Source organism: Balaenoptera ricei, chromosome 2 (genome assembly GCF_028023285.1).
Source record: "Balaenoptera ricei isolate mBalRic1 chromosome 2, mBalRic1.hap2, whole genome shotgun sequence".
Lineage (NCBI taxonomy): Eukaryota > Metazoa > Chordata > Mammalia > Artiodactyla > Balaenopteridae > Balaenoptera > Balaenoptera ricei.
The window spans coordinates 111,731,020-111,753,428 of NC_082640.1; the positions used below are offsets into that span (position 1 = coordinate 111,731,020).

The 22,409-nt window shown below is 37.4% G+C and overlaps 2 protein-coding genes across 2 annotated transcripts in view; one reads left to right on the top strand and one right to left on the bottom strand.

The window, feature by feature from the left end:
* Positions 1 to 22,409, bottom strand: part of LPCAT4 (lysophosphatidylcholine acyltransferase 4) — a 189,457-nt gene that overhangs the window by 117,040 nt on the left and 50,008 nt on the right. The window contains exon 3 of the mRNA XM_059913718.1: positions 6,848 to 6,958. Coding sequence (XP_059769701.1) covers positions 6,848 to 6,865 — 18 coding nt within the window. The 5' untranslated portion in view covers positions 6,866 to 6,958. The remainder of the gene's footprint in view (positions 1 to 6,847; positions 6,959 to 22,409) is intronic.
* On the top strand, positions 15,130 to 16,074 carry LOC132360530 (olfactory receptor 11H6-like). The gene is given in 1 exon segment (XM_059915606.1): positions 15,130 to 16,074. A coding segment is annotated over 1 exon segment (945 nt).

Sequence of the window (22,409 nt, forward strand, 5' to 3'; positions counted from 1 at the left end):
TTTGTTGATTATTACTCTGACACACCTATCAAGACTTGGAGAATGCCGATTTTGAGTGGAGCCAAAAGAAACTTCCACAGGCTGCTGTTCATGTTGCCCTGCTGAGCAGCAGGCTATGTAGATAACATACGATAAGCATCGGTAGACTGGTCCAGCATATCCCTTGATTCCTAGAGCAAGGTCACATTTTTTATTACATAGAACTACTCACTGTTTGCAAAGGAGATCTTGATTTCCATTGGGGAAAAATCCTGAGCATCTTAATATGAGAAATCAAGTGGCATGCAAACAGAGCTTCCCATCATGAGCTGGATATTGTCACATCCACCAAGTCATAAGTTCAGTCAAGAACAGCAGCAATTCATGATGCATTGGTAATGGTACATTAGTGTATGTGTCCAGACAGGTTCAGAGGACACATTACCTTCTTCTGCTGTACCAACATCTCGTCCTTAGTTTAAACCTATGGTCTCACGATGGGTTTCCAACAACCAGTAAATGAAGGAAGAAGAAACTCAGTCCTGATTTATGGGTGAGTTGATTCATATATTCATGTGAGCCAAAAATAGATGGCTGCTTCATTCAGCCTAACTCAGAGGCTGACTAAATCATGACGTTGAGGGCAAGTTCTTACAGTATGTAGAAATGAAAAAAGAAAACTTAGTTTTCCAGTTGTATGATGGGGGAAAAAACCTAAGGTAAAGCTTATTCATGGGTTCTTAGGCTGTAACAAATGGTTTTTCTGGTCAGTCAGGGATCTGGAAGAAGCAAAATTGGAAAATCAGAGATAGGAAGGAAGATAGAATGATGGGAGTGGACACAAAGTGTGCAAATCTTGGTGTTTCATATTGACGCCTACCACTTGAAAACCAAGTGAATAGAATGATTCATACTACATGTCAGGTAGCTTTTGTCATCTGTCATCCCAGTGCTTGTACAATATGCTCACAAATGGAGGCACCATAATGGTAGGATTGAGGTTATGCACGAAACCCAAAACATGAACCTCTTATCAAGGTTGACCTAGTTAACTAACTAGTTATCTAACTCTCTAACAAATGACCAGCCAGCCGCAGCAGAGACTGATGCTGAGCTGTCAATATAGTCTTCACTGAGAAGAAGCACCCAGCCACTTGGTGGCAAGTTGATTACATTAACCTCCTTCCTTTATGGAGAAATGATCATTTATCCTTTCTGAAGCTCCTACTTATTCTGGAGACAGGTTGTGCTTCCATTTTGATAACTGCACACAATTTCTATTCACAAAAAGAGACATTTTTCAATTCTACGTCTTACGTGTTATATATAATCTCAAGGTGTGAATATATTCCTAAGCATAAAATCAAAGTATAAACCATTAAGAGAAAGAGTGATATATATGACTACATAAAAAATACCTTTGATTGGTTTTAAAAATTACTGTGCACATACTGAACAGGCAAATGCCAAAAATGGTAAAGGCGAATATTTATAAAATATAAAAAATTATTTTAAATCAAGAAAAATGAACACATGATTAGAAAGATGAGTTATATACATAAATGAGAACAAAAGGAAAAAAGAAAGGCAAAATGACCAATAAAATATTTTTTTAATTTCAACCTAATTACTAATTAAATAAATACACATTAAAATAATGACACATTACTTTTAAATATTCATAATGGTAATTTTTAGAAAGAATTATAATAGCCTGTGTGTGTGTTTCAAATGTGAGGAAAATGAGCATTCTTACTACCTGCTGGCTGGAATGTAAGTTAGGACAACACATTTAGAGAGCAACCTAGCAATATGGCAAATAAAAACCTTAAAATATACATTTTGATCAGCTAATCCACTTATAGTAATTCATTGTAAGGGAATATCATCACAGAATAGTTTGTAATAGAAAACAATTGCAAAACAATCTAAATGTCCAACAGGAGAGAACTACTTACATTATGCTGTAACCATAAAATGGAATACTATGCTCCTAGTAGTGATTAGGTAGAATTATATTTACTAACATAGCAAAAGATTCACTCCAGTTTGTATATTTTTGAAAGAATGTTCCAAAGCAACTTGTATGATATGAGTCATTTTTAATGTAAATATAAATAGAAGGAAAACATCAAATTTTAATATTATACCATTATTTGTTCTGATTTTTTTTAGGTTTTCTATAATGACATGCAGCCTAACTTGCATAATTCAAAGATTTTTTAAATGCATCAGCATTTTGGGAGAAACCAAGAGGGGAAAAAAATCACAAAACAGTGCTCTAAAGACAATGTGAATGTGGATGGAACAGTGGAGAACTGAGGAAAGTTATGGGTATAACTGAGGTATTTCTGACATAATCAGAGTCTCCCTGAGCCAGTGCCAGGTGCCTGCCCCCAAGCCTATTAACATTCTATTTCTGCCCAACTTCTTCTGAGTCAGGGATTCCACCTCTCAGACCTGAGATTATCAGTCACATCAAAGAATCTCAAAATCCCACAAAATTAAATTAATTAAATTCACTTTCATTTGAAAATTCATTATTTAATGTACAGGGCATGTTTGAAGAGAAGAAAAGAAGCAGCATGGTGAAATTAAGCACTACCTATACCAACTCCAAAAGTTTGGATATCCTCGATCTAAAGTCAGTCATGAAATGACAAGTATATATATTTGGCCACTACTCTCTCTTCTGCCCAAAATCACGGAGGATATAGCAACACTAGGAACATTTATATATGGCCAGGGAAGGCTGTGCAAAGACAGGGATCTGGTGTCCTGGGCCATTTTGCCCAAAGCAGAACCTGGTCCAACACAGCCCTTGGGGCTTAGCTGCCATACCTTCCACAATACGCTGCCTGGAATAAAAAGAGTGCCTGGGAAGGTCTGATTTGCCCCAGGTGCACCACTTCCTGCTAATGGCTTTCAGGTCCAGTGCTGATTTCTTCCCAGAGTTTGAATCCAGAAACCTAATCAGCACCGGGTTTCCCTTGGGTATTCCTAACTAAAGCAATGATTTCCAGGCCCAAAGCACATTTTCTCTTCAGCAGTAAAATGTCCTGTTTGACTTAAGTTTAGAATTGTCCTGGATTATCCAAACTGGGCATGGTTCGTATACCCCCAGAGCTTTACCATATGAGCTCAGCTACCCAATAGCAGATTTAGTGGGACAAGAGAGGCAGTGAGCTCACTGGCAATATCACAGAGCCTTGGTTACCATGGCACCAATTCTGGGAAGAAAACACAGAGAAAGTGAATCAGAGAATGGAAAGAGAGAAAAATGTAATAATAATGAAGAGTGAGAGAAAAATATATTGGTTCAAATTTACATTTGAGGAATTTATCTGAAACTGAAACATCTAGAAAAATTCAATTTTTTTCAGAATGGCTTTCTTTCTTGGGGCAATTGACATGTCAGAGAGGACTGGTTTCTGAGGTACTTCTAAAGTTAAAAAGGGAGAGAACTGATTTGGAAGGTTACATACTAATGAAATACCAAGGTAAATATTATCAATAACAAAATATTTTAAAAGATCATACCAAAGAAGTTAGACAGCCATCATCAAAGCAACAAAGAATCCAAAGAAGTTTTTATAAGCAAGTCATTGAGGGAGGAGGTTAAAGATGAGTCTCCAAATGCAATATGAAAGTATTAGTGGGTCTAAGACTTCCAGATACATCACTGGTGCTTCCAGAATGGAAAATCAGAGTAACCTTAAGTCATCACTAGAAGAAGCAACAGGAAGCAGGGGCAGCAGTAAAAGGACCTGGTCACTATTACTCAGAAGTATTTTCCCCCAAGTTGCTTTCTGCAGGAACTAGTGAACTTTGAACAGAGTTAGTCGGCTACTTCCAGTACTGCTGCCTTTGTCAGCTTGGATTAGAGACATTCTGGCTGGTTTCTGCCACCTGATATCTCTGTGTTAAAATAACTAAAGCTTGGAGAAGAAAGATAGAGCCTAATGCAAGTAATAGAGAGTCTAACAGAAGAAGGTAACATCTGAATCTGGTCTGATTCCCACCTTGCTGTGAGCCATTACCAAGAGTTCAAATGTACCTCATTTTCAAGACTACTCCGTGTCTACTTAAGCAGCAAAAAATAAAAAGGAACTAAAGTTTTGCCCTTGCACAGGGTTTTTGCTGAAACTTTTGCCAAAGCAGCTCATTACCTTGAAAGCTTCTTATGGGTAATGATTGTTTTGAACAAATCTTTGTTCACACTGGGCAATCATTTTTCAGTGAAATTTGTTGTACCAAGATAGATAAGATGCTAAGCCATAAAGACCAGGTTCTGAACAACCTTATCAAGTATAGTGTTTGAAGTAAAAAATATTTAAGGAAGAAAAGAAGACAAAATAATAATATCAATAGAATTTTCCCAGAGGGACAGAAAAGCATAACAATGACCAGGAAAGAATAACAGGTAGAAACTATAGGCAGATTAGATGTAATTTTTCACTTCAGACATCTTATTTGTAGGAAAAAAATAAATAAACCAAGATGAGTTATCACCAAATATAAACTCTTATCCTCTGTGGACTTCTGTTCAATCATTTTAAAATGGTAAGACAGTCTTCAAAAGAATTTAATGAGTATTTTATAAGATAGCACATGTGAAATCTGCTGGCACAGTAATCAGCACATAGCAGCTACTAAACACTATCACCTAAACATATAAAGCTGGGTAGAGTGTTTATATCCATTGAGACAGGAGAAGATAATTTAAAAACATAAGAAGACATAAAATCCTTGCTGTTGAGGATGTGATAGGAGGCTCTGAATGTTAAATGACACCCTGGGTATTCTTATACTCATGAAATCTGAAAGCCAGGGGACAGTTCTAGCGGGCATCAGTCCCTGCTGCCAGGAGTCTGCTGGGGGGATGCAGACCAACTTTTAACACCACTGTACTGAATGAATAAAGATCGGTGGGGAGGTTACTTTTAGTGAGTCATTGGGAAGATACTCAGGATTTGGGGATTTGTTAAAGTGAACTTTCTATGTCATTTGAAGAAACACATATGAGGACAAGGGAGCTCCAGGAGCCTTGAAGCAACTGGTGACATCCAATATGGAGCTGGTTTTTAAATTCAGAACCTGTCTCGACGTGTCAGGTGAGCAGCAAACTAGAGGGGCCATTACTAGGTGACAGTCTCACCAGTGGATTCAGGGAGGGCTTTTCACCTTTGAGCTCATCACTGAAAGTAAAACACACTTGGGGATTGAATGATGCACTGTGACTGTCCCTGCTGCTCCTGAGGGTTGGCCTCCAGGGACAATATGTGGCCAGAACGGGATGCTTAATAAAATGAAGGGAGAGTTTCTTGGCACTTTATTCTTTTTTGCAGCTAAAGAGAATCCTTTGTGAGGCTCAAATTGTGGCAGAGTGTCACCAGGAACCCTAAATCCTGCACATCTAGGATCTCTAAGAGGGCACAAGTGGTAGCCCCTTGACTGCCTGCTGCAATGTCCACTGTGTATATTATTGCTACAAAGAGAGGGCTGTAAATGTTCTTTTGTATTTTTATCTATAAATATGTTATATTGTAGACAAAGTTGTATATAAAATAATACATAATTTTTTTACAAAGTCCTCATTCTTCTCTGTGGAAGAATGTCTATCCAGGATATAGATGTTTGTTTAAAAATCCCATCAGGAAAATCTGAGCTGACACTTCTCTGTTTTGCACTATCTATCAGGTTAAAAAAATGACAGGGCTTCCCTGGTGGCGCAGTGGTTGAGAGTCAGCCTGCCAATGCAGGGGAGACGGGTTCGAGCCCTGGTCTGGGAAGATCCCACATGCCGCGGAGCAACTAGGCCCGTGCGCTACAATTGCTGAGCCTGCGCATCTGGAGCCTGTGCTCCGCAACAAGAAAGGCCGCGATAGTGACAGGCCCGCGCACCGCGATGAAGAGTGGCCCCCACTTGCCACAACTGGAGAAGGCCCTCGCACAGAAACGAAGACCCAACACAGCCATAAATAAATAAATAAATAAAATTTAAAAATAAATAAATAAAGCAAATAATTTTTTTAAAAAATGACAGAAGCTAGTGGGCTCCATATCACTTCAAAGGAGATAAAACATTTGTAAGTAATGGATATTTATTTTCATTAAGTATGATTAAGATTGAAGAATTCCTATATTTGCAGTGAAAGGAAAAATGAACGTGTAGTCCCAGGTAGAATCCACAGTGACCCAAGACAGGGAGAGAAGGACCCTCAGTGTGTTGGACTTAGAACAGTGAGGCAGGAATAGAGGGATTTTCAAAGATCAAGAAGTCTGCCCTTGAAGTGGGAAAGGAAGGAAGAACATTCACAAGAGTTGCAGGCTGTACCACAGATAAGAATTTGAAAGAAAACCTGCTGCTTCTTTCTCTTTCTCTTTGCATGACATTTTCTTTTCTCCTACTTCAAATTTTGATTAACACCTTCTCATTCAAGAGCCACCCTCAAAACATCAAAGGCTTCTTCTCAAGTGTTCCTTATTCTCTCCTTAATTTTGAGGTGAGTTTATACTGACTCTGACCAAGAGTGAAGGGGGATTTCTTGTTCAAATACAACATCTTTGAAATGTACCTTCCTTCCACTCTTTCATTCCTTATCATGTTTCTTTGCCCTGTTCACATGCAGTCTTACCCACCATAGCCAGTTCAAGTGTAGTAAGTAAAATTGTGGTCACAATAAAGAGTGTGATGGCTCTTACTACACACATTTTAGCTAAATATCAAATAGTGAAATTTTAGGTTGTCTAGCTATGGTTTAAAGTATCATATCATCCCTTCCAATCACTGATTTTCCAGTCAAAGTCTCCTCCAATGAGCCCATTACCTCGAATTTACAGTTTATAGTTTTCCATTTCGACTCACCCATCTGTTGTATGCCATGTTTGATCTTCCTAAATGAACACAGGCGACGTCACGTGCCAGTGAGGTGAGCTTTCAAGTCGCTTGTTCTTCCTCTGTGCATCCACTCTCCGCCTGTTTATTCAGAAAGTATTAGCAGAAAGACCTTCAAGATGGCGGAGGAGTAAGACGTGGAGATCACCTTCCTCCCCACAAATACATCAGAAATACATCTACATGTGGAACAACTACTACAGAACACCTACTGAATGCTGGCAGAAGACCTCAGACTTCCCAAAAAGATATATATATTTTTTTCCTTTTTCTCTTTTTGTGAGTGTGTATGTGTATGCTTCTTTGTCTGATTTTGTCTCTATAGCTTTGCTTTTACCATTTGTCCTAGGGTTCTGTCTGCCCTTTTTTTTTTAGTACAGTTTTTAGTGCTTGTTATCATTCGTAGATTTCTGTTTTTTGGTTTGGTTGCTCTCTTCTTTCTTTCTTTTTTTTTCCCTTTTTTAATTACTTTTTAATTTTTAATAATTGTTTTTTATTTTAATAACTGTATTTTAGTTATTTATTTTTTCTTTCTTTCTTTCTTTTTTTCTCCCTTTTCTGCTGAGCCATGTGGCTGAGAGGGTCTTGGTGTTCTGGCCAGGTGTCAGGCCTATGCCTCTGAGGTGGGAGAGCCGAGTTCAGGACATTGGTCCACCAGAGACCTCTCAGCTCCATGTAGTATCAAATGGCAAAAGCTCTCCCAGAGATCTCCATCTCAACACTAAGACCCAGCTCCACTCAACGACCAGCAAGCTACAGTGCTGAACACCCTATGCCAAACAACAAGACAGGAACACAACCCCACCCATTAGCAGAGAGGCTGCCTAAAATCATAATAAGGTCACAGACACCCCAAAACACACCACCAGACACAGTCCTGCCCACCAGAAAGACAAGATCCAGCCTCATCCATCAGAACACAGGCACCAGTCCCCTCCACCAGGAAGCCTACACAACCCACTGAACCAACTTAGCCACTGGGAGCAGACACCAAAAACAATAGGAACTACAAACTTTCAGCCTGTGAAAAGGAGACCCCAATCACAGTAAGTTAAGCAAAATGAGAAGACAGAGGAACGAACACACAGCAGATGAAGGAGCAAGGTAAAAACCCACCAGACCAAACAAATGAAGAGGAAATAGGCAGTCTATCTGAAAAAGAATTCAGAGTAATCATAGTAAAGATGATCCAAAATCTTGGAAATAGAATGGAGAAAATACAAGAAACGTTTAACAAGGACCTAGAAGAACTAAAGAGCAAACAAACAATGATGAACAACACAATAGGTGAAATTAAAAATTCTCTAGAAGGAATCAATAGCAGAATAACTGAGGCAGAATAACAGATAAGTGACCTGGAAGATAAAATAGTGGAAATAACTACTGCAGAGCAGAATAAAGAAAAAAGAATGAAAAGAATTGAGGACAGTCTCAGAGACATCAGGGACAACATTGAACACACCAACATTTGAATTATAGGGGTCCCAGAAGAAGAAGAGAAAAAGAAAGGGACTGAGAAAATATTTGAAGAGATTATAGTTGAAAACTTCCCTAATATGGGAAAGGAAATAGTCAATCAAGTCCAGGAAGAGCAGAGAGTCCCATACAGGATAAATCCAAGGAGAAACACACCAAGACACATATTAATCAAACTATCAAAAACTAAATACAAAGAAAAAATATTAAAAGCAGCAAGGGAAAAACAACAAATAACATACAAGGGAATCCCCATAAGGTTAACAGCTGATCTTTCAGCAGAAACTCAGCAACAGTGGTCTTAAATGACACAATAGGCCAGTTAGCCTTAATTGATATCTGCAGGACAATACATCCAAAAACAGCAAAATACACATTCTTTTCAAGGGCACATGGAACATTCTCCAGGACAGATCTCATACTAGGTCACAAAACAAGCCTCAACAAATTTAAGAAGTTAGAAATTTCATCAAGCTGTTTTTCTGACCACAACAGTATGAAACTAGAAGTTAACTACAAGCAGAAAAATGGGAAAAGAACAAACACATGGAGCCTAAACAACATGCTATGAAAAAACCAATGGGTCAATGATGAAATAAAAGAGGAAATCAGAAAATACCTCGAGGCAAATGAAAATGGAAACACAACTTCCCAAAATCAATGGGATACAGCAAAAGCAGTTCTAGGAGGGAAGTTTATAGCAATATAGGCCTTCCTCAATAAACAAGAACAATCTCAAGTAAACAACCTAACCTACCACCTAAAAGAATTAGAAAAAGAAGAACATACAAAGCCCAAAGTCAGCAGAAGGAAGGAAATAATAAAGATAAGAGAGGAAATAAATAAAATAGAGATTAAAAAGTAGAAAAGATCAATGAAACCAAGAACTGGTTTTTTTGAAAATATAAACAAAATTGATAAATTTTTAGCCAGGCTCACTGAGAAGAAAAGAGAGAGGACCTAAAAAAACAAAATAAGAAATGAAAGAGGAGAAATGACAAACCAATACCACAGAGATACAAAAAATCTAAGATAATACTATGAACAGTTATATGCCAACAAACCGGACAACCTAGGAGAAATGGACAAGTTTCTAGAAACTTACAGCCTGCCAAGACTGAGTCAGGAAGAAACAGACAATTTGAACATACTGATCACTAGAAGTGAAATTGAATTTGTAATAAAAAAAAAAAAAAACTCCCAGCAAACAAAAGTCCAAAACCAGATGGATTCACAGGGAAATTCTATAAAACATAGGAAGAACTATCCTTCTCAAACTATTCTAAAAAAAAATTGAAGAGGAGGGAACATTCCCAAATTCATTCTATGAGCCACCATTACCCTGATACCAAAACCATACAAAACAGTACATAAAAAGAAAATTACAGGTCAATATCTTCAATTAATATAGATGTAGATTGACTTTTAAAATTATTTGAACAGGCACACATGGAAATTAAACTGAATTTTTACCCTTTCCTTACATATCCCATACTTTCCATTTGCATAGAGAACGCAGTGGTTTCTTAGCACAAGTTTCTTTCATAGAGGAAAAGTAAATGTGTGACGTATTCCCCCAAGCAGTAGTAAAACTCACAGCTTTTATTGTTATTGCTTTGTGTAAACTGCATTTGGCATCCTTACCTGGCATATAATCTTTTGGTTGGGGCCAGTGTTTTTTACAGTTTATAGGATTATTATTTTTGGAAAGCAAACATGAACTTATGAATGTCACCATAATTCTCCTGTAATGTTAACTTTGCCCAAGGATTTAAGTGGACTTATTCGTCATTCTGATTTACATAATCCTTATATCACATAAGGAGCATTGCCAGATTATATGTGTGGATTTATATATAATATATGTGAAAATATGTATAAAACGCATAAGTAGACATGTCAGCAGTATTTGATCCATTATACAAAGGGTCAATTTACGAGATGAGGGTACAATTTTATAGTATTTTTTTTTCTGATTCAGACCAAGCTCTAACTTTCTCTGTTAATCTGTGTGGAAGACAGAAAGATTTGAATTGGAATTCTATCAAATGAAAATGATTTACACATTCAATATACAATCCTATGTACCCAACTATATTTATATTTTAACATGTTTATGAGAATAATATTCATACCAATCAACACTGGTCTGTAGTTTTATTTCCTTTTGATATCTTGTCTAGTTTTGGATTCAGAGTAAAACTAGCCTCATAGAATGAGTTGGAAGGAATACTTTCTCTCCTTTATTTTTGAAATCCTATTCTTCAATTACTACCTCTTTTGTCTTAAATATATATTTCTTAGTATGCCATTTTAATTCCCCCTTTGTTTCTTTTGCTACATTTTTTAAAGTTATTTTCTTAGTGGTTGCATCTTAACTTAAAACAATCTAGTTTGAATTGGTCTGAACTTAATTTCAATGGTAAACAAAAACTTTGGTCCAATATAGATCCTTTCTCTCCCTTCTTCTTACTGCATTTGTCATAAAAATGACATCTTTATACATCATAAGCCTATTTGCACAGTTTTACAATTATTGCTTTATGCAGTGATCTTTTGAATCAGGAGAGGAAAAGAGTTACAAGTAAAAACACATTTAGATTTTATTTTATATTTACCTTCACCATTATCTTTACTGGTACTCTTTACTTTTTTGAATAGATTCAAGTTACTGTCCAGTGCCCTTTCATTTCTGTCTGAAGGACTTCTTTTAATATTGCTTGTAATGCAAATTCACCAGCAACAAATTTTCTGTTTTTGCTTATCTGAGAGTGCCTTAATTTTTCATTATTTTTTGAAAGACAGTCTTGCTGGATATAAAATTCTTGCTTGATAATTTTTTTCTTTCAGACCATTTGAATGTGCCAACCCAGTCCACATCTGGACTCCCCTGAGCTAAGTTTCTATTAACTGCTGTTTTTTCCTATATATGGGCCATATGATTTCTTTGCATGTCTCTCTTTATTTTTTTTATTTAAAACCAGATGTTTAAAAAAATATAATGTGGAAACTCTGAATATCAAATTTCCCTCACTTCTCCAGGTTTTGTTGTGATTATTGTTTTTGTTGCTGATGATGTTGCTGTTTATTTATTTAATTGCCTTTTTTTTTTTTTTTTTTTTTACTAATTCTGTGAAGTCTCTATCACATGTTATGGAGAGCTACTGAAGTCTCTGCCTGGTTAGCTTAGTGGTCAGATAATGATTGCACAGGAGGGAGAACTTTACTACATATCTGGAGAGATAGATATGGATATAGATATACATATAGATATATTAAAGCTCAAAAGCGTTCCTCAACTCACTCCTGTTAAATTCTGCAATTTAATACTTCAGTTCAAATATCAGAAACATCACATTTCACCCTATGAAAGTTGAATAAATTCTTTGTTCCTAATGATAATTTTGGCAGAAATTAGTGTCAAGAAAATTCTTTGTGCCCTCAAACACCAAACATTTTAATGAATAAATCCTTCTGAAAAACTTGATGACTGTGCATCCTAGAATATCAATTTTTATGATGGAAGAAGTGATGTTACCATTTAAAAGACAAAAAAATGCTTCTACCTTACAGAAATGATGCTGAGAAAATGAGCAAGTTCAATTCACAGCCCCCCCAAAAAACCTCTTTTGTCATTGAATGATATGTAGTCATTAGTAAATTGCTAGCAAGAGTCAGTCTCATTACAGATTGCTCCAAACCAATAATAGAAAAAAAAAACATAGTTAAATAGCTGATCTAAATGCATACATACCCATGTGCATATGCACACACATGCAAGTAATAAAAACAAAGGGGTTCAGAAGTTTGAGTCATCTCTCTCAGCAATTCCTCACTTAAAAGAAGCAAGAAAATTTCTTCTTTTTAAAATTTATTTATTTATTTATTTTTGGCTGCATTGGGTCTTCGTTGCTGCGTGCAGGCTTTCTCTAGTTGCGGCGAGTTGGGGCTACTCTTTGTTGCGGTGCTCGGGCTTCTCATTGCGGTGGAGAAGCAGGAAAATTTCAACAATCATGTCAACTTTCAGGGACATCTACTAAACACAGTTTGAAATACTCTAAAGGGTTAGATGGAGAGGAATCTTCTAGAAGTTTGGCATTTCACCACTTGCACCATGGTCTCCTGGGAACTGCTCACCATGAAATGATATTTACTTATCACTATCATGCTAGAAGCACAGAGCTGCCCCAGGAGAGAACGCCTTTTACCAAAAATCAAAAGGGAATAATCCTTTTCAAGCCAGAGTGAATCAATAGGAAAAAGAATGAGAACTCTCATGACGTAACTCTGATATTGACAAATAAGAGAGTCCAAAACTTGTAGACAGACTCAAAAAATGAATAAAATTGAATGTAAAGGAATAAAAGATAAACAAAAGCTTCATGTTCTAGCTAAGCTGGTACTGCTGTAGTGTTTGCACCATCATGAGAGTAACCTGTTCATAGGACAAAATAAACATCTGCTCTAAAAATAACATGAGATGATCATTCACTACTGGAGAAGCTGGGTCCCAAAGGCCAATTAATGGACTCCTGAGGGAAGGGAACATTTCGGATACAATTACCAATCTTCCCCCATAAATTCTCACTTTTGGAATTCATAGGAGACTATCTCCCTCACGAGGAATAAAACAGGTTTCAGAGCAACATAGATAAGTCTCTGTTGTACAGCAAATATGCCAATTTCTTTCCAAACCAGTATTGGTGTCCAGCAAGGTTAACCCCCTCTCTTGGCTGTTGGCTGCCAAGGATGTCATGCCCTCCATCTTGCCTGCCTTTTGCTGCAGCAAAAACAGAAGATGACAAATCAGACCCATGAGTTCTATGAGGAGATGTGTTCAGAAGAGGTACAAGTATAGGACAGCTCTTAGGTGTTCATTTTAGCTTTGCCTTCTTTTGTGTGGCTGTAAAAATAATAGCATCTCAAGTTACATGAATTAATGTAAGGAGATTCATCCTTACAACTAAGAGAGCTGGGAATCAGTGAAATGAGGGAGATGAGAATGAGGTAAGAGCCTCAATGTATATAAATTCTGTTCTTATTAACCAGGAGTTGTACCCAGTCAGAACCAGGTCTTTGGGTGAACAAAGAAGTTAGCAAAGTGACATCTGAAAATAACTGACAAAGCAGCTATGAAGAGCAGGCAGAAAAAAAAAAACTTCAGTTTTTTTTAACCTGTGTTTGGCTCTGCCACAGAGCCGATGATTGTCTGCTGCCTTTGCAAGGAGGGAGAGCAAGGCGATGACTGAGTACTGCAGATGGATGAGTTCACTCCCACATGGTTTACAAAGCCATTGGAATCCTCATACATGAAATTATTTCTTGCTATTTTCACTCCTTCCTCATGGTTACTTTGGCTTCTGGGTAACTCTCAATTCCTGCTACAGAGGAATTATTCACAGCTTTTGCTGTGCCATATATGATCTATTCACAGACTGAAGAGGAGCCTTGCAAGGAAATGTGACATGAAAAATTCTGAATTTCTCTCATCCTTTGTGTCACTAGTTGCAATCATCAAGATCATCCTTAAAGCTATGACATTATGTGATCTGGAAAGTAATACATTTTATAACTAATACATAAATGAATATTCTTAGCTAGAATACTGTCATTGAAAGTTTCTGGGTCCGTATTCTGCACTTACATTTTCCTGAATAAGTATCATCACTCAATCATGTCACTTTGGGCCATTTTGGCACAAGTGATAAGTGTCCCTCACTAACAGAGGGGGGTCCAAAAAATAAGTTAATAAATTACGACCAAACGACTGGCAACAGAATCAGGTGATTTCAATGGCTTTGTTTTTGCTTCTCTCACCATGGAAGTCACACAAAGTTCAAGACTAACTTTCACCCAGAAAAAGAAGCTCTTAATCCACTTACCAAAACAACCTTGTCCAGAGGGGCAGTTATGGCTCCCACCACTGTCCTTGGTTCCCAGAGATCTCTGCTTATGAGTATCTGACATTTATGATCCTCTCCATATATCCATAAACTACAAGAATAGCAGCCTTTCTAGGATTCCTGACATCTCAGGCAAAAATCTCAAAAGTCTGTAATATACCAGATCCATTGTTCACTTTTTCTGTATTTTTCTGGTTTCAACATAGACCAAGATTTTACAGAAGTATTAAAACACCTGGTAAGAGATGGGACTATTATGTAGATGTCTAGACTTTCAAAGTTTCCTTGAGTTAACAAACCATGATGAACACTGCAGAAATGATGGCACATTTGACATTTCTTGCCTGGGTTATCAAAACACCTTAAGAAGCTAATACTTATAACTCCAAGACTGATCCAGAATAAAAGTGAAATGCACTAATTTCATTGTGTTATTTGTTACCTTTCTCCTCCTCTTGTGATGCCTAGCATTTGTGTCTCTAATTCAAGAGATCCACAGAATTGAAATTCTGTGTCCAATATTAAGGGTCTATATATCTTATTCTATAGATATAAATATAAAATGTTCATACTTATTTATATTTTCAAGTACTGTCATTAACCTTCTCCAAGCTGCTTATTGCATAAGATCCTGTCTTTTGCTGGATCTGAGAAAATACTGAAAGAGGAATGAGAAAGTCCAAAATTCAAAGTCTGATCATATAGAGCACTCTCAAAGTTTGACAGTCTTCAGCAGTATAGTTACATTATTTGTTTAATAGAGTAATAGAATCTGAGGGACTTACGGATCTCTGAAAGGAAATATTCCTGAAGATTAGAGAATAAGGTCATCTTTGTCACGGTCATTCTTTCCTCTCCACCTCTTAGGAAGCCATGAATGTGTCAGAAGTCAACACAGGGGCTGAATTCATACTCCTGAGTTTTCCCTGAACTAGAGAGGTTCAGGTCCTCCTCTTTGTGCTGTTCTCCATGTCTTACATCCTGACACTGATTGGGAATGGAGCCATTGTCTTTGCAGTGAAGCTTGATCACAGAATTCACATGCCCATGTACACTCTGTTGGCAAACTTCTCATTCCTGGAGATCTGTTACATCAACACCACTGTTCCCAATATGTTAAGGAACTTCCTATCTGAAATCAAAACCATCTATTTCACTGCCTGCTTCCTCCAGTTCTACTTCTTCTTCTCCATGGGCATCACTGAGATCTTCTTACTGCCCCTCATGGCTTTTGATTGGTACTTGGCCATCTGCCAACCTCTCCACTATCCTACCATCACGAACAGCCATCTCTACATGAACTTGGTGGCCCTCTGCTGGGTAACAGCGTTCCTCTGCTATCCAGTCCCTATCTATTTTATCACACAACTCCCCTTTTGTGGCCCCAATACTACTGACCATTTTGTCTGTGACCCTGGTCCCCTATTGGTCCTGTCCTGCACCCCTGCCCCTGGAATTGAGCTTTCCTGTTCTCTATTGAGCTCTCTTATAATCTTCATCACCTTCTTCTTCATCTTTTGGTCCTACACTCTGGTTCTCAGAACAGTGTTGCGTGTCCCTTCAGCCGCTGGCAGACGTAAAGCCTTCTCCACCTGTGGTTCCCACCTGGCTGTAGTGTCTCTGTTCTATGGAACCATCATGATGATGTACATCAGCCCAACCTCTGGAAATCCAACTGGGATACAGAAGATTGTAACTTTGGTGTACTCATCAGTGACCCCACTTGTAAACCTGCTCATCTACAGTCTCCGGAACAAGGACATGAAAACTGCCTTGAGAAAAATTCAGATGTGCACAAAAATTAGCCAAAGCAAATAAGAGCTCATGAGTGAACCAAGATCACAATATTTTTTCCTCACTTCTATTCCAGCTTAAAAAGTAGGTCTTTACCTACTGGCACCTCGAAACACAAACCCAAATACATCTACTTCTGCCTAGTCAAGTATGGACAATAGTACAACCAATTAAACCAGACCTTACCTTCAAAACAGGACTTGACAGACAGTAACTTGAATTAAATAACCTGGATCTGAACTTTAATCTCTTCTCCTATCCTGACCGCCCATAACTACTTGCCCTTTTATCTGTGATCACTCTCCTCTATTTTGAGCATACATTCTTACACTTGGTTTCTCTGGCCTAATGGTCTCTGCTCTACTCCTAGTAGAAGAGAAGAGCATACACACCTTTTTAGCTGAGATTAAAGGAAATTAGTGCCAATCAAATCATAATTGAGCCAAAATTTTGATTTAATTGACATCCAAAGACTAATAATGATCTAAAGCACTGCCTATTTCATAATTATTTGGGGAGGTCTTTAAAAGAATAGATTCCAAGGTCTTTCTCCAAATCTCCTAATTCAGAATATAAAGTAGACCCCAGAAATCCCTATTTTAATGCTGCCCAGGTGATTCTGGCACACATAGACCAGCACCAGTCCACACAGTGATCTTACAGAGCCACTATTTTAAATAAATATGTGACATAGACAGAGAAATAAAAATCTTATATTAGTTGGGAAAAGTGAAAGAAGTTACAGGGAGTGTATAGGTAACTGAAACACTCGTGACAGTGGCAGTAGAAGTTTCTTCTCCTGCCTCTATTTTTAAATCCTCTATTTATTGAATAAGAAATAGATTATATTCTTCTTACCTGTGCAAGATAATTAACATACCTGGAAATAGGTTTACATTTAAAAAGAAGATTAGTATGTAGTGGCAATATACTTTTGAGTTAGTTTCAAGTGAAGAAAGGTTGAGCTGAGCACACAGGCCAAAATGGATCATATGGTAGCTCTATTTTTAGTTTTGTAAGGAACCTCCATACTGTTCTCCATAGTAGTTGTACCAGATTACATTCCAACCAACAGTGTAGGAGGGTTCCCTGTTCTTCACACCCTCTCCAGCGTTTATGGTTCGTAGAATTTTTATTTTTTTTTTGGCTACACCATGCAGTATGTGGGATCTTAGTTCTCTGACCAGGGATTGAACCCATACCCCTTGCATTGGAAGCATGGAGTGTTGACCACTGGACTGCCGGGGAAGTCCCAATTGTTTGTAGATTTTTTGATGATGGCCAGTCTGACTGGTGTGAGGTGATACCTCATTGTAGTTTTGATTTGCATTTCTCTAATAATTAGTGATGTTGAGCATCTTTTCATGTGCTTTTTAACCATCTGTATATCTTCTTTGGAGAAATGTCTTTTTAGATCTTCCACCCATTTTTTGATCGGGTTGTTTGGGTTTTTTTGATAAAGAGCTGCATAAGCTGTTTGTATATTTGGAGATTAATCCCTTGTTGGAGAAAACCATAATTCGAAAAGTTACATGCACCACAATGTTCATTGCAGCACTATTTACAATAGCCAGGACATGGAAGCAACCTAAATGTCCATCAACAGAGGAATGGATGAAGAAGATGTGGTACATATATACAATGGAATATAACTCAGCCATAAAAAAAAGAATGAAATAATGCCATTTGCAGCAACATGGATGGACATAGAGATTGCCACACTGAGTGAAGTAAGTCAGACAGAGAAAGACAAATATTGTATGATATCAGTTATATGTGGAATCTAAAAAAAGGTATAAATGAACTTATCTACAAAACAGAAATAGAATTACAGATGTAGACAATAAACTTATGGTTACCAGAGGGTAAGGGGGGTGAGGGATAAATTGGAAGATTGAGATTGACATATACATACTATTTATATATAAAATAGATAACTAATAAGGACCTACTGTATAGCATAGGGAACTCTACTCAATATTCTGTAATGGCCTACATGGGAAAAGAATCTAAAAAAGAATGGATATATGGATATGTACAACAGATTCACTTTGCTGTACACCTGAAACTAACACAACATTATAAATCCACTTTACTCCAATAAAAATTAAATTTAATAAAAGGAAGCAAACAAAAAAAAGCCAGTGATTCTAAGATACTGAGATGAAGACACATGCAGAGGAATTTTATGACAGGTCCAGGTGATTTGACTCAACTATTTGGTCATAAATGAGTTAGTCACTTGGCATCTGGGGTTGATGCATTTCATTCATTCATTCATTCAATAAACATTTATTTACCTCTTTGATGTGCACTGGGTTTACATCTATGTAGAAGATTAAGTCCAAGCCTTTGTGAAACTTACATTCTAGTGAGGGAGACAGATGATAAGAAGTTAAACACATAAATCTATAATTACGAATTATAACTACCAATTCCAGTAGTTATAATAAATGTAAAAACAATAAAGGATAAAGAAAAAGCAAATTTGTAACTGTATGTGGAGATGGATGTCAACTATAACTAGACTTATTGTGGTAATCGTTTCATGATATTTACATATATTAAATTATGTTGTACACCTGAAACTAACACGTTATATGTCAATTATATCTCATTAAAGCAACAACAATAGAGATTGGTTCAAAATGGCAGAGTAGATGGATGTGCGCTCACTCCCTCTTGCGAAAGCACCAGAATCACAACTAATTGCTAAACAATCATCAACAGGAAGATACTGGAACTCACCAAAAAATATACCCCACATCCAAAGACAAAGGAGAAGTCGCAATGAGATGGTAGGAGGGGCACAACACAATAAAATCAAATCCCATAACTGCTGGGTGGGTGACTCACAAACTGGAGAACACTTATATCACAAAAGTCCATCCACTGGAGTGAAGGTTCTGAGCCCCACATCAGGCTTCCCAACCTGGGGGTCCAGCAACGGGAGGAGGAATTACCAGAGAATCAGACTTTGAAGGCTAGTGGGATTTGATTGCAGGACTTCGACAGGACTGGGGGAAACAGAGACTCCACTCTTGGAGGGCACACACAAAGTAGTGTGTGCATCAGGACCCGGAAGAAGGAGCAGTGACCCCACAGGAGAACTGAACCAGAACTACCTGCTAGTGTTGGAGGGTCTCCTGCAGAGGTGGGGGGCAGTTGTGGCTCACCACAGGAACAAGGACACCGGCAGCAGAAGTTCTGGGAAGTACTTCTTGGCATGACCCCTCCCAGAGTCTTCCATTAGCCCAAAGAGCCTGTAGGTGCCAGTGTTGGGTCGCCTCAGGCCAAACAACCAACAGGGAGGGAATTCAGCCCCACCCATCAGCAGACAAGCGAATTAAAGTTTTACTGAGCTCCGCCTACCAGAGCAACACCCAGCTCTACCCACCACCAGTCCTTCCCATCAGGAAGCTTGCACAAGCCTCTTAGACAGCCTCATCCACCACAGGACAGACAGCAGAAGCAAGAAGAACTACAATCTTGCAGCCTATGAATCCTACAGCACATTCACAGAAAGACAGACAAAATGAAAAGGCAGAGGGCTATGTACCAGATGAAGGAACAAGATAAAACCCCAGAAAAACAATTAAATGAAGTGGAGAAAGGCAACCATCCAGAAAAGGATTTCAGAATAATGATAGTGAAGATGATCCAGGACCTCAGAAAAAGAATGGAGGCAAAGATTGAAAACATGCAAGAAATGTTTAACAAAGACTTAGACAAATTAAAGAACAAACAAACACAGATGAACAATACAATAACTGAAATGAAAAATAGACTAGAAGAAATCAATAGCAGAATAACAGAGGCAGAAGAACAGATAAGTGACCTGGAAGACAGAATGGTGGAATTCACTACCACAGACCAGAATAAAGAAAAAAGAATGAAAAGAAATGAAGACAGCCTAAGAGACCTCTGGGACAAGATTAAATGCAACAACATTCACATTATAGGGGTCCCAGAAGGAGAAGAGAGAGAGAAAGGACCCGAGAAAATATTTGAAGAGATTATAGTCAAAAACTTCCCTAACATGGGAAAAGAAATAGCCACCTAAGTCCAGGAAGTGCAGAGAGTCCCAGGCAGGATAAACCCAAGGAGAAACATGCCAAGACACATAATAATCAAATTGACAAAAATTAAAGACAAAGAAAAATGATTAAATGCAACAAGGGAAAAATGACAAAAAACATACAAGGGAACTCCCATAACATTAACAGCTGTTTTCTCAGCAGAAACTCTACAAGCCAGAAGGGACTGGCACGATATATTTAAAGTGATGGAAGGGAAGAACCTACAACCAAGATTACTCTACCCAGCAAGGATCTCATTCAGATTTGATGGAGAAATTAAAACCTTTACAGATAAGCAAAAGTTAAGAGAATTCAGACCACCAAACCAGTTCTACAATAAACGCTAAAAAAACTTCTCCAAGTGGGAAACACAAGAGAAGAAAAGGACCTACAAAAACAAACCTAAAACAATTAAGAAAATGGTAATAGGAACATACATATCGATAATTACCTTAAATGTGAATGGATTAAATGCTCCAACCAAAAAACACAGGCTCATTGAATGGATACAAAAACAAGACCCATATATATGCTGTCTACAAGAGACCCACTTCAGACCTAGGACACATACAGACTAAAAGTGAGGGGATGGAAAAAGATATTCTATGCAAATGGAAATCAAAAGAAAGCTGGAATAGCAATACTCATATCAGATAAAAAGGACTTTAAAATAAAGAATGTTACCAAAGAAGGACACTACATAATGATCAAGTGATCAATCTAAGAAGAAGATATAGCAATTATAAATATATATGCACCCAACATAGGAGCACCTCAATACATAAGGCAACTGCTAACAGCTATAAAAGAGGAAACTGACAGTAACACAATAATAGTGGGAGACTTTAGCACCTCACTTACACCAATGGACAGATCATCCAGACAGAAAATTAATAAGGAAACACAAGCTTTAAATGATACAATAGACCAGATAGATTTAATTGAAATTTATAGGACATTCCATCTGAAAACATCAGATTACACTTTCTTCTGAAGTGCACACAGAACATTCTCCAGGATAGATCACATCTTGGGTCACAAATCAAGCCTTGGTAAATTTAAGAAAATTGAAATCATATCAAGCATCTTTTCTGACCACGACGCTATGAGATAGAAATAAATTACAGGGAAAAATGTAAAAAACACAAACACATGGAGGCTAAATAATACACTACTAAATAACCAAGAGATCACTGAAGAAATCAAAGAGGAAATCAAAAAATACCTAGAGACAAATGACAACAAAAACACGATGATCCAAACCCTACGGGATACAGCAACAGCAGTTCTAAGAGGGAGGTTTACAGCAATACAATACTACCTCAAGAAACAAGAAAAATCTCAAATAAACAATTTAACCTTACACCTAAAGGAACTACGGAAAGAAGAAGAAAGAAAACCCAAAGTTAGTAGAAGGAAAGAAATCATAAAGATCAGAGTAGAAATAAATGAAATAGAAACAAAGAAAACAATAGCAAAGATCAATAAAACTAAAAGCTGGTTCTTTGAGAAGATAAACAAAATGGATAAATCTTTAGCCAGACTCAGCAAGATAAAGAGGGAGAGGACTCACATCAATAAAGTTAGAAATGAAAAAGGAGAAGTTACAATGGACACTGTAGAAATACAAAGTGTCATAAGAGACTACTACAAGCAACTAACTCTATGCCAGTAAAACGGACAACCTGGAAGAAATGGACAAATTCTTAGAATGGTATAACCTTCCAAGACTGAACCAGGAAGAAACAGAAAATATGAACAGACTAATCACAAGTAATGAAATTGAAAATGTGATTAAAAATCTTCCAACAAACAGAAGTCCAGGACCAGATGGCTTCACAGGTGAATTCTATCAAACATTTAGAGAAGAGATAACACCCATCCTTCTCAAACTCTTCCAAAAAATTGCAGAGGAAGGAACACTCCCAAACTCATTCTATGAGGCCACCATCACCCTGATACCAAAACCAGACAAAGATACTACAAAAAAAGAAAATTACAGACCAATATCACTGATGAATACAGATGCAAAAATCCTCAACAAAATACTAGCAAACAGAATCCAACAACACATCAAAAGGATCATACACCATGATCAAGTGAGATTTATCCCAGGGATGCAAGGATTCTTCAATATACACAAATTAATCAATGCGATACACCATATTAACCAATTGAAGAATAAAAACCATATGATCATCTCAATAGATGCAGAAAAGCTTTTGACAAAATCCAACACCAATTTATGATAAAAAATTCTCTAGAAAGTGGGCATAGAGG